Source organism: Buteo buteo, chromosome 4 (genome assembly GCF_964188355.1).
Source record: "Buteo buteo chromosome 4, bButBut1.hap1.1, whole genome shotgun sequence".
NCBI classification, from domain to species: Eukaryota; Metazoa; Chordata; class Aves; order Accipitriformes; family Accipitridae; genus Buteo; species Buteo buteo.
Window position 1 is genome coordinate 38,499,248 of NC_134174.1, and position 13,549 is coordinate 38,512,796.

Consider the following 13,549-nt stretch of genomic DNA (forward strand, 5'->3'; position numbering starts at 1 on the left):
ACTATGTGGTAGTTCGGCTTTCTAGTTGTATTTTGGTTTTTGTGGTGTGTTTTCCACGCTGCCTCTCCTCAAGCCCCACATTTCCTCCCCCAGCACCTCCTTCTGCTGTAACTTACTGCACAGCTTTTGAACAGAGACCTGTTTGGTCAACACTGACTCTCGGTGTTAGACTTCAAGGGACTTCCTAGTCTTGTCAGTCGTTTAGTGTCAAAGTAATAAACACGATGGATTTTCAGAATACCAGACGTCCTCTGCTTCATTTCTATTCTTTTACAGTTACAAATTGCAAAGAAACCTGAATGTCAAGGAGCTCCGGGGTTCGGCTGCAGGGACAGAGGAGGCTGGGCGGTTGCAGCATGTGTGACGGGGGTCTGGAGTGGTGAAGAAGGGGCAGAAGCAGCCAGCCAAGTGGGGACACAACCTTGTCCTGGAGAAACCCCTGGGGAGACGGTGCATACGGGGTCAGGCATGAGCTGATGCTGGTTGAGGGCCAGCACGGGGCCACGTACGAGGGGGAGTGACAAACGAACCGCTGCCTGTAGCGACTGGCCGCCTCTCACCCCAGTCAACACGGAGGAACAATGGCAAACTGTAGAGACTGTAGAGAGAGATGCTGAATCATAGCAAGGAAACAGCCAGGGACAGACAACACATCCCATCACCACATGTAGGAAGTTCATAATAAATCGCGTACACAGTGAGCACTGGCATCAAACTAAACCTGCTGTCCCACAAGGAGCCTTCCTGTCCCCGGGGCCATGCTGCAGCGGGCTGCAGAGCACAACGGGCACTCGGCCAGGGGCTCGTCTGTGATCCTGCCCGTCCGCCGTGCTCCACAGCATCCCGCTTCTTGCCTCCTCTCCTTCCAGCCTGGTGTTGCCCCAAACTGACATGGTCCCTCTCCTGACTCGCGGTCTGAAAAAGGAGCCATTTGGTCATCCTAGGAAGCTGTCTGGCTGCCTGTGCCCGTGCGGTCACATAACAAGCAATGACAAGGCATCATTGCCAGCAGAACAACATCATGCACAGAAGCATCTTTTACAGTTTTTTTTTTTATTTATTAAAAAAACACCCCTGAAGTTGAAACACAGAGTAACTGGAAAAAAGTCTCACAGCATAGTAATAAAACATCTTTATTCCCTCTTAAATATAATCTCTAAGACTATAAGCCTATAACTCCTGTTAAATCTCACTTAATTGAATGGTCTTTAAAGGCTTTCCTCATTGGAGAATGAACATTGAATACTGGCTTCAACACAACAGCAGGAAAACAGTAGTACAGGAAATAAATCACAAACTCTTGGTACCTTGGGAAACGTCGCAGAACTTGGTGGAGATGCAACCAGCAGAAGATGCGTGCTTGTGCAGGGCAGCAGGATCAGGGCCAGGGGCTGCATGTCCCCTCCCTCCCACCGGCTCACAGCTGAACGACAAGGATGACGTGACCGCACACAACGCAAGAGCCTGGGCCTCACACCATGCGGCCCCAGGAGGAGGAATAAGCAAGAAAACAGTGGAGGAAATGAGAGAGGCGGAGAGGCTCTGGGAGCAGTGCTGCTGCCACGGCCCCCAGCTGGGACCCTGCCACACCTTTTGGCTACAGCCCCTGGCTCAGCCCATGGGTGACATGAGCCATGGTCACCCTCTGGCTTCTAGGTGGCTTGAACTGAAGTTCAAAATTACAGGATTTTCCCTGTAAGTGGGTAACTTCTTATTCAACCAGCTATCCCCTACGCTGATGAAGTCCTGGTGCAAACAAAGGGAATTAGACCAGCTAATGGGGTGAGAGAAGAGGAGCCCCTGAGGGCCAGGTCTGCTGATCCAGCTGAAATGACAGCTGGACAAGAGTCTCATGAATTAACACAGTGTCCTGTCCTGTAGGGTTTGCTCCCCATCTTGATGTTCACGGTGCTGAGCCATGGGAGCCCAGCTGCCCTGCGGGGCCAGGGCTCAGGCAGAGGGTGCAGGGTTCTGCTCCCCAGCCAGCCCGGTGCACGCTGCCTTCTCCCCAAGGGATGGGAAACAGCCAGGCCCAGCTGAAAAACATCTCCTCAGAAACAAACATGAGGGAGAAACTGTGGGGTAGAGCCAGTGAAAAAAGTGCTCTGCCTTTGGTGCCTTTTTACTATCATGTAACAGGAAAAAAAGGTGTCAGATGCCGCCCCCACCCCCCACCCCCGCCCCCTTAACTGTTGCATAATTCACTCAAAAATACTGATAGGACAAACAAGAATATTTTATGGAAACCTCCTTTTGCACTCACCAGTCCCTGGAGTAAGCCAGGAGAGGTGATGAAATACATTCCCCGACACCTCCTGCTAGCAGTGCACAAAACCAAATGATCTTTCCAGACACCTCTCTGATGGACATATGCGACTTTACAGCACTTGTCTGCATTTTTCACTTATCATTTTTCTCTCGGTTTTACCTTGTCTTCCCTGCTGCTTTAATCATGTCCTTCTCCGCTGGCCTCTCCCTCATGAGGGGACGCGGTGTCAGAAGGCGTAAGCGCTGCTATTGAACTGCGCTCAAATCTTCCCCCAGCTGGTCTAGGGAAGGCTGAGGTGGCCCTCCCGCCCCCTGATGAGCAAGCAAGTCCAGGGCAGAAGCAAAGCGCAGCATCATGTCAACGTACTCTGGCAAAATCCGGCATAAGCTGCAGGAAAATGAAGAACTTCTCCAAGCCTGCCCTCTTACCTTTTGGAAATGAAGGTACTTGGGCCATGAGCACATCGCTCCGCCAGCGGTTGCAAAGCACGTGGCGCCCTGAGGACAGCGAGTACCAGCTACGTGCTACCCTCCTGCAGTGTCACTGATGTAGGAGACCCGCATGTCGGTGCTGGTGCCACAGCCAGGCCAACATCTTCAAAAGCGGGTCTGGGATTTGAAGTGACGTGTTTTTGGACACCTCAAATCCACCTGCCAGACCAGGTCAGAAGTGGCATCGTCCAGTGCCTTGGCTGCAGAGCGTCTTGGTTGAAAACCAGGACTCTGGGTAGGGACCTCCAAAACCAGGGCAACCTGAATCCCCGTTCGCCTGGGGAGATGGTGGCTGGTGTGAGGGTACTCAGCAGCCCGGTCAGAGAGCTGCAGGGAGGGAGCAGCACCGGGACACGAGCCGAAGGGACTGCAGTCGCGACTGGACACGGGCCGCAGAGTTTGCTATGGGTGGGGTGACTCCGTAGCGTGTAATACTTGCAGAAGGTGAGGGGTGGCTATCACAGCAAGAAGCTGCTGTCAGTTCACAGGGTGCTGGTGGACACGGGGAAGACCACGGCACATAAATATATCCATGCACAGCCATGATCCGCAGTCTCTGGGGGCTGCCAAGAGCACCTAGATGTGGGGCTCACTGACAGCTGCGTTCCTCTCCTCAAACTTCATTTTGAGCTCTGACACGAGGGCATTGTGGGCGCTGCCATGACCTCTCTTCTTCAGCTGCTTGTTTATAAACTTGGGAGTGAGGGAGCCGGACACGGTTGGCACCCGCCACCCTGGGGCGTCCCCCCTGGGAGCCAGGGCGGGGGGCGGCGGGGGCAGGGGGGCGGTCGGTGGCACGGGGGCAACCTGGATGTTGTTGTTGCTGTTCTCGTTGTGGAGGCTCTTGGCATCATCCTCAACAACAAACTTCTCCGCAGCATTGCTGGGCCTCTTGAACTTCAGCCACTCCATCCTGACTGTCCGGGACTGTGGGGTCTGTCTCTTTTTTATGATCCTTCTTACCGGCATGATTTTGTTGGACCGCTTATTGCGCCAGAACATGGCAGTAGAGATCATGATAGTTATCAGCACCATTATGCCCATGACACCAGCTAGCACTCCTAAGGCTTTCATGGGGTTATCTTTAGTTTGCATCAAAAAGGCGGCCATAGGCCCTTTGTGAAGAGTCTGTAAAAGAGTACAAAGAAAACACGTGACTTACTCTATGGGACAGACAGTGACCCAGAAATTTCATTTGTCCAAAATATGTAACAAGCAGGGGCTGACTAATGGGAGTTGTCTCTAAAAAAAAAAAATGAGAGTCAAAGAGCCAGTCCAAGTTTGGAGAATTTAGATGGAGCAGGAGACTGGGCAAGCATTACTGTACTGTGAGATGGATGACTGTCGAACACAAAAGCTTACAGGAGTATTACCACCAAATTAGGACAGATTCCTGCATGTCACCATAGTGTTTGTTTAACTTGCAAGAACCGAGCAATTGGCTCCAGGATCTGCAGCTGTATTGTTGTACTACACTTCAGAGTTAATTTCCTGGGAATAATAGTGTTGAACACAAACAGAAGTTTATGAGTAGAAAATGATCTTTCAAAGACAGTTGCAGGTGATATGGTGATGCAGTTTATAGGACTATTACTGAGCATTGAAAATATTATGAGAAAACTTCACTTTATAAAATTACAGTATACAAATGAGTAGTTAGCAGGTATGTGCTGCATTCTGTTTTCAAGTACTCTTTTACAGACATAACAAAACTCTTTGAGGTAGGGAAGATGAGTAGAGCTAAAGAGCTTTGCTTTTAGAAAGAAAAGAAAAAAGCAATAACATGAGCTACATATGGCATATTAAGGACAAATGAATGGCCAGTTCACTTTGTAGCTTAGCACACTGTGCGTCTCGGAGGTCCCCGTATGATTTTGCGGATTTTGCCCTGCGGGTGGAGCCTGGATCTTTTCACACTTTTCCAGTACATGATGGTGGAGATCACCATTGTTACAGAAATGGTGGAAAGGACGCCACTCATGCATATTCCAAATATTGTCCATGGACGCTTCTTGAGGCCTAAAATATAGGATTTTACCCTGGACTTGATCTGGAAATATCAAAAATAAGAGAAATGATCAACCCTCACATGGTTATATTTGAAAGAGGCCAGGATCTATTATAAATACAGCTAGGGAACTAGGGTGAAATGTGTACAGGATAGAGAGCGTATACAATAAAGGGAGCTAAGTGTTGAACTAGGCACAGAAGAGGAGACGCAGTGACATTGAACTGAATCCAGAAACACTAAAAGAAGTTAGGAAGCACATATAAACACCTGGCTGATCAGGAAATAAAGGGTAGCAGCTTGGCACATAGATCACCGTTATTCATGGCATGGACTACATTTCCAAGAGAAGTTCATAATGAATACAAGCTCCTGCAAAGGTATCTGGACAGACAGTAGTGTTGTGCAAGGCCAGGAGATCCTTCAGAAATGGCATACTCACAAGCAAGTTTCTTTACCAAGAGCTGGTCATAAAGCTATGTGCAACTGCGGAGAGACAGGGCTACCCACCATGCCCCACTCCTCTGGCCTCGACCCCAGGAGGCAATCATCACCCAAACTTTGCATGTCTAGTAACAGGTTATCTGCATTTTAGTTAGCGGTCTTAAGCTCCCAGCTTTTAGTCAATGGGGAGAAAAGGACACCTCCAGAGTAGTAGTCACCACATGCTAAAATAGGTATCAAAGACAGTGAGTATAAGGAGAGCCTTGTGACTAGCTTGGACTTGAACCTCTGATTTTTAGACATTTGAAGTGAGATCAGATGGATTTCCCTGTATGACTCTAAATTGGACGCTCATCTCTTTACACTCCCCAGTCTGTGGAGGGAGATGACTAAGAGTGTCCCCAAAGGATGCTTCAGAGTGCCTCTTGTCATGTATTATACAGCAATACTATTTATTTTTAAATCAAGACCCTAAACTTAGGGAATGTAAATTCATTAATAAACATCCTTTTTCACCTCACTTCTGTATTTTCACAGCCTACCTCAAACACATTATCCAAGCCCTCTCTTCCCCTACCCTGAATGTTTCTTGTTGCCAAAGAGAAATGGGTGAAGAAGTGCTATTGAAACTCATGGACCATGTTACCTTACAGGTAGTAACGAATTTTCATCATTTTGCTGTGCAAAGAGTTTTTCCATTATTTAATTAGGAATGGACCTGAGCTAGAAACCAAAGGCAGAGCAGCCCATGACTTTGATGGAGCTTGGGTTCACATCAGCTTTGCTGTTCTGCATGACATGGATTTTGTGTACTTAAATCCCATCAGATGACAGAAATTCTACCCTGGCTTACTTAACTTCATGTGAAAGTCTGATGAATCAAGTGTCAGATAAACCCTGCTTAGTACATGACCTCAAATGAGTCCACTTATTATGAGTGTTGTCAAGATCTATTTTGTAGCAAGGCCCTGATGGCTAAATAGTATAGGACCAACACAAGGAGAAAGATGGCATATACTTAAGAAGATGCTATGTCTCAGTAATAATTATTTGACTAGCTATTTGAAAACCTTGAATAAATGGGATTAGACAGAAGTATATGTCTATGTTGCCAGAGTACAACAGCTGCAGCAGTAAGAACTGATGGGAATCCTATGGCGAGTTTCAGAATTTGGCTTCCTTCAACTGCCCCTTGTCTCACCAAGTTTGGCACCTGTTCAGAGCTTCCAGTTATGAAGAGGTGATTAATACCAAAACTAAGACCATTAATAGCTGGTTCAGCCCATACTCTAGTTGCTGGGCCTGTATTATACAAAGCTTTGCCTAGAATCAGCCTTTGATAACAACTCTTCTGTAATGTCTGCATAAAAACATAAGGCATTTTGTAAGCATATAGTGGGAGAATTTCTGTTTGTCATGGCCATGACACTCACAGGATAAATAGGAGGAAAAACTTGCAAACCCAGCCTGGAATGTCATCACCCTTGCCAGCCTGCAGAATGGCTTATGGTAAGTGCATTTGTCACCAAAAAGCTTTGCAGTCTTGTCTGTGTCATCACTGTGTCCCAGTCAGTTAATACACAGAACAGGTCTGAGAGAGGTCTGAGCACCCTCTGACAGTGAAAGTCTGGGAGCATTTGGACACCTAAGTTTTAGCAGTTTGGCCCTGAGCACTACCCAGCACATACATACAAACCACCATCAAGTCCTTGTATTGATTACCAACAGTGCCTCAGAACTGGGTCAACAAATAGTGCCACTTTGTAATATATTTAGCTGTTGGTTTTTCCTAAGAGGCACGCTGCATTTTGAAGAGTACTGATTTTTCTTGTAAACATAAAACAAAAGCAGATACACAATGAAATGAAAGCTGGTATGGGAACCACTGTCTCTGTGGGCCAAAACCTGGAAGAAGCACTCTCTTTCTTAATAGCCATCAAAGGAGTTAAAATACCACTGCTCACAAAAGATAATGCTGTGCTGTTTTTTTGCTGTGACTTCACAGTTATAATGAGCACTGGCCCAGAGAAGGGTCGGGGACAATTAGAGGGTTACAGAACCGTGGCAGACATTTGGAAGTAGCTAAGCTGTTCGTATCGGCTTCGAGAAAGGAGCACTCCAATCCTGGGACAAGAATACAATTAAAAACATTAAAGCAACTGTTTGGATTAAAAGATGTCGTCACCTGCTTATTCAACAGGCACGTATGGTCCTTTGCAGAACCCTTGTGACTGTCTTTCCCCTGCAGAGAAGCTCCTCGGCCCAAGTCCCGTGGGGTGCTGAAGTGTCCAGCAGTCACTGGGACTCGTCAGCTTTTGAGGGGCTCTAACACTGACACATGCCTTTCAAGCCAGTTTCGTAAGACCCGGCACTGTGCAGTTTAAGTGTAGATAGATGCTTTCAGGCTGTGTACCTGAAAGACAGGCTGTGGAAAACACCCCTCTGCAGCACGTGGGGCTTATTCTTGCCACCCTTCCTCCACAGTGGCTTCCTCCTCAAAACCCTGAGTTTTCCAAAGGGATGCCCATGTCTCTCTTTTCTACTGAAATGGTGACTTATTTCCTTTGTTTTTCTCTCTCCTGCCACAACAGTGTGCAGGCATCCACACCTCCTGGCAGCTTCTCAAGAGCCTTTCATAAGGCATGGGTTGCAGTGAGCAGAACAAATGGGCAACATATCCAGAAGTTGGACCCAACAGGAGTGTGTGGCTGAGCTGTTCAACCACGAGACCAGCTAAGGCTCACCAGCTATATTTAGAAGTCTAAGTAAGTAGGTGAAGCTGTTAAGAGCCCAAGCTATTGCAGATTATAGACGACTCAGGCTGTGTTGACTTGAGCAAGTGGATCTGTACAACAAACCAGCTGGTTCTGAGGAGCCCGCTTCCACATATTCAGCATTTCTGGGATTTTGCTTCAGATTGCTCTAGCCTGGTTGCAGGGACGGACTGCCTGCTAGTGCCAAAGCACACTAGGTGTGCTCCCCAAACACATTTTCATCTGAAAGAAGTCCGCTTTGTGTGCTTGGAGCTATCTGAGACATGAGCCATCCCACAGTATGTGGGGATGATCAGGAGATTTGCTTCAGAAGTAACTCCTGATCCGAGGTAGAACACAAGCTGCCCCCTCCAGTGCTTATCCCAAAGAGCAGTGCTATCACCATATACGAAGCCTGCATTTACACCACTTTGCAATGCAAACACGAGCATGGGGCAAGACTTCTCAAATCAAACCAACCTTCTCTGAACAATTTTTTTCGAGGTCTGTGTAACTGTGGAAAGAAGAGGCTAACTGCTCTGCAAATGTGGCAAAGGATGTTTGGTGCCATCAGCAACCACACTTCCCATGGGTTGCAGAGTTAGTGTGAGAGAGGAGGAGATATCCACATTAACTCACGGAAGGTATTTGTTGAACCTTTCAATTAGGCGAATCTAAAACTGAGACTCACCAGCTATATTTAGAAGTCTAAATGAGTGGCCAAAGCTATTAAGAACCACAGATTATGCTGTCTAAATGTGGACTTAAGCCTCAGTCCATGAAGAGGGCTAAAAACCCGCCCCCATATATTTGCAGAACCTCAGTGGAGTCATGAAGAAGCAGAGGGGTCGCTCCATCAGGCCAACATTCAGGATCAGGAGTGGGAAGATGCTTTCCATGAAAATCTTGGGCAGCAGGAATAGATTTTTGAGTGAGACATAAGGGTGAAAAAAGAGTGGCTTTTTCAGCATATGCTTCTTATTCTGTTGAGAAAGGATAGGAAATTAACAGATGTCACTCCATACCAACTTCCATAAAACAAGACTCAGTTAAATTAAAAGGTCTCTGGAATTTTTTATCACTGTATTTTTCCAAGAGCAAAAGGTCCTTTTGATGTGCAATACTGCTGAACTTAGCCACAAGGCATCTATCTCGAAGAGCACAGCCTTGTGCTAATTGCAATGGTAAATGTTAATCAGAAAATATGCCTGTTTAATTACTTAGTGTGATTAACACTGCAGGAAGCCTCTTGAGGATGTATTCAAAATATCCTCCTTATCCAAAATCAGTAATACATAAATGCCCACCAAACAGCTAACTAAAAGAGACTTTGTACAGCTGGAGCACAGAGGGCTGAAATGTACATTTGTAACAGCGAGAGTGTGAATGTGTGTGTGTGCAATGTCCCTATACCAAGAGACTGTTTTTTTCACAAAGTGTTAGCAGTGACTGTGCTGTCTCTGGGACATAGGAAGTGACCACAAGTTTTGTACAGTGGCACTGCATCTCGCTCACATGCAAGCTGAAATTGAGAGTGGTTTTTGCTAGGAGAGATGATGCTCTTGGATAAAAAAAACCCCAACCCAAATCATTGCAAGCAACGGAAGAAATAATGGAGAAATGTGCAAAGGCTTATGGAGGATGCAACATCAGATTAGTAGTGTAGATCCTGCTGAAGAGACCTACTCAAGTGAAGAAAGAAGATGCTATTGCTATCTCAGACTCTGTGTCGGGACTTGGCATCACAAAGAGTATGGGAAGAAGGAAAAAACTGTGTCTGAGAGGAATCCATGTCTTTACAGCCCCCGCTGCTTCCCTTTTTGACTTTATCAGGAGGGGTGATCCCTCTCTTTGTGCCAGATCTGTATCCCTGGAGGGGGAGAAAAGGAAGCAGAGAGGGGACTTTGTATGAGACACCTTCTTCATCAGGTGCTGATGTTGCTTCAAGCACGAGAAGGAAATCCAGGAAACTCCTTATCCCAAAGCATCAGCTGCTCTTGTTTTCCTTCCAGACGTCCTTCACCAGCCGGTTCAGGGACACATCTCCTGCCCCGGCAGAGGAGGTGTGGGGCACCCTCCCTCCCCTCGACACGCCTCAGCCTGAGCCCCCGCTGACAGAGAGGTTACGGCTCATCCGGGAGGGCAGGGAAAGCTGGAGGGCAGATGCTGGGGGACAACGGTGGGGACAGGGCCTGAGGCCAGCCGGGGCCACGCGCTCCTGAAACGTACGCCCTGCGAGAAGCCGGGAAGCAAGGCAGGGAGGGCGGGCGCTCCCGCTGTTGGCTGCGGGTAGCAGTTCCTATTTGCTGTATGAAAACTACCCAATCTTACGGTTTCCATGGGAAATCAAAGCGTTAGGCAGTTTATTTCCTATATATCAGTAAGAATGGCTAAATCTCTAGACCCAGCATGCCCCGTCCCCCAGCTCCGCACGGCAGAGCCTTGAAGCGGCGTGCTCCGGCCATGCTGAGCCCCAGGGCCGCTGCACGGCGGCTCCCACGGAGCCTGCAGCAGGGCTGGACAGCCCCAGCCCGCAGCCCCACGCCAGGCATCCCTCTGCTAGGGCAGTCCTGGTCGGACAGGCGCTGACCACAGAGACCGGGAATTACTCCTGCACTGCTGGTGGCTGAGTTTATCTCGCTGACGAGCGCAAGTGTTCGCTGCAGACACTTGTTAACCTCCAGCAGGCTCTGAGCCCTATACAAAAAGTATCATAGAAATGCACCTGATAAGGGGTATCAGTGGAATAAGAGGAGATGGAGAAAACAGAGAAAGATTGTAGCAGATAAAGGAGCAGTGGGTACATTTTGACCAAGCGAAGAGAAGGCCAACTGCTGTCTGTAGGAAGAGATTTGCATCTTTGCCCGGTATGTTTGTGGTCCAGAGACCGTAAGGCTAATGATGTGTTTCTCATCTACTTGAAAGGCCATTTCCTCCCTGCTGGTACCTACTTAAAGGCATGTCAAGGCAGTTACAATAAACAAGAATCATGCGAGCATGGGCTGCTCACCATAAATCACTGCTTATTCTTTGGTTGATGTAAAAGTTGGACTAGCAGGAAACTCTCAACCTACACGTGCTATTTTTTAGAGTCTTCTTGTTCTGTCTGCTAATAATACTGCAATTATGAAACTCACATCCAAAATTCTACATACTTCAAAGCACTTCTATAAGGTTTTCTCATTTTTCCTGTGTCACTTATGTTGACTTGCAAAACTGGCCTGATATATTTCACTCTGGCCCCAGCTACTTTCCTCTCACTTTTTGTAGGGGAAAAAGATCATTTTCGTCTCCTGAATGAAAATAAAAAAGCAGAAATTTAGCAGTCAGGATTTACCTTTACTCTCGGGAGTCTGCAGTCCTTAATTTGCATCTCTCTCTAACAACCAGATGCAAGAAATTCATGTCCCAACCACATTATGCTCCCACCTTTGTACCTTTCAGTTTCTCTGATCAAAATGTCTTTGACATTTGTGGCTGTAGAATCCAGCTTCACCACAAGGCTCTAGAAACACTCTACAAAACGGAGCTAGCAAGAAAGGAGAAGCAATGACTGGCAACTTTTTGGCTGTTGATTTCAACTCCTGAAGCATTTTTAAAGTAGTCTCAGAAATGGAGCAAGCAGTGACTACTTTGGTGCCTCTCAAGGATCATCTCACATAAGAATTTTTCTAAAACATTTGCTTACCTCTTCTGTGATATCAATCTTCAGAACTGCCGTGGTACTGAAGGACGGGGAGCCTCGGTCTTTGGCCTGCACCACCACTGACCATATGCAGTCTTTGTTCTTTGTGATGTTGTGGATGATGTCCAGGGAACGGATATAGGATTTCAGCTTGATTTCCCCTGTGCTTTGGTCTATATCAAACACATTGGCTGGATCTGCTTGCATGATGGAATAATCCACAATGTTGTTGGGTTCTTCTGCATCTTGATCTATAGCCTGGTAGGGGAAGCGTAAAGAACAAAGATGTTGTTGTTTGTATCTTTGCCTGAAGACGAAACTCTAAAAGTTTTCGAGTGTTCACTTCTGATAATATCCATGCTGTGAGATGACTGGGCTGTTTTTGTTTCATCTTGGAAACAATTTCCTCTTTTCTGGTAACAGCTATGCTACTTTTTCTAGTGAAAAACAGCAGGACTAGAGGTTTTTTGTGTAAGTGATTTCTATTTGAGCTTAAATAAAATCAGAGGAAAAACTGAACCATAACCTATCTGTAGATGCAAATGGTCCACTGCTGGGGACCTCTCACACAGCATGGGGGACAAATGTGAAGTGATAGAGAACAGTGGGATTAACTCCACACTATAAAATCTAGCTGCCTTAATTTTTGTGCTGTGGAATTTATTCTCCTAACAATAGGTGTTGTGTAATCAGGCTTCACTATATGCATTCAAATATGTGTAACGTAGGATGCTCTGCTCCTTTGCCTGTGAATTGTTATTGCTGTTTTTTTTTTACCTCCTGTTCCACACTGGATCAATGAATACAATTCTGCAAAGACAAAGGAAAGAAGTTGTGTGGTTGAGCACAAAGGTGCGGCAGGAAGGTTAAGTATTCAAAACCCTGTACTTTCATTCACTCATCTTATTTGGGTTTATGATCACTGTATAATCCAGGATCCTCCACCAGCTGATGGTTCCAATACTGTAACAGAACTTTATCTTTTGCCTATAGAATTTATTTCTCCTTCTCAGCAGTCTGTAAATACTATCATTCCACACTTTAATCCATTTGTTACATACAAATGGATGTGCAAAATAAAGCCCCAGGAAAAGCCAACTTTTAGACATTCATCATGATCCCTGAGCAATAAACAGCAGAGCTGGGGCTTTTCCAAAGCACTCTGCTTTGTGACACACTGTGTTGTCTCTCACCTCTATCTTCACCGGTGACCCGATGATCATCGTCTTCTCCTGGATGTTTTCATTGAACTCTGGAGAGTGGTCATTGACATCTAGCACAGTGATAAACACTTCGGCCAAGCTGTATTTCCCATCGGTGTCCTCTGCCTTCACGTAGAAATTATACTTCGAGTTCACTTCAGCATCTAATACAGCCCAGGGCTGGGTGTAAATTATACCTGTTGATGGGTGGATTAGAAACCTGGAAAAGAAGCATGAAAAGACTTTTGTGGTTTTTGGTCACTTAATGTGTGTTTACAGCCTGGGGCAAAGGTGGGCTCTAAACATTGAAATGCTATGTCCAAAGGTTAGTACTTTTCACCTAACTCCTGTCTGGCCGATGTTTCCAAATCATTCACTCCACCTATTTTTGGCTTGTTCCTTTAGGCTTGAACACCAGAGAACTATTAGTGTCTGGTGTGTTTCTATCTATTGTGCATTAGCCATTTTAGCTGCATTTTCTGTTAAAGTCTTTGTCCTCAGTTAAATGCTCAGTGTGATGGCCTTCTCCCAGAGTGATTTCTTTGTGTTAAAACATTAAGGAACTGCCTTTTTTTTTTTTTTCAGTTTATAAGTACCATGTATCAGATCATGTCCTGCATAAATTAAGATTGATTAATGTCACCTCAATAGCTAAGGGAAGCATGCTGTGTATCATATTTAAGCTCTTCACTTCTCA

General features: G+C 46.3%; 1 protein-coding gene across 2 annotated transcripts in view; it reads right to left on the reverse strand.

Moving 5' to 3' along the window:
• Nucleotides 1-3,336: 3,336 nt before the first annotated feature.
• The window catches only part of CDHR1 (cadherin related family member 1), a 47,043-nt gene continuing 36,830 nt past the window's right edge, over nucleotides 3,337-13,549 (reverse strand). For both annotated transcript variants that reach the window (XM_075025597.1, XM_075025598.1), the window contains 3 exons: nucleotides 12,844-13,072; nucleotides 11,654-11,908; nucleotides 3,337-3,888 (listed from right to left, as the gene is read on the reverse strand). In XM_075025597.1, coding sequence (XP_074881698.1) covers nucleotides 3,337-3,888; nucleotides 11,654-11,908; nucleotides 12,844-13,072 — 1,036 coding nt within the window. The remainder of the gene's footprint in view (nucleotides 3,889-11,653; nucleotides 11,909-12,843; nucleotides 13,073-13,549) is intronic.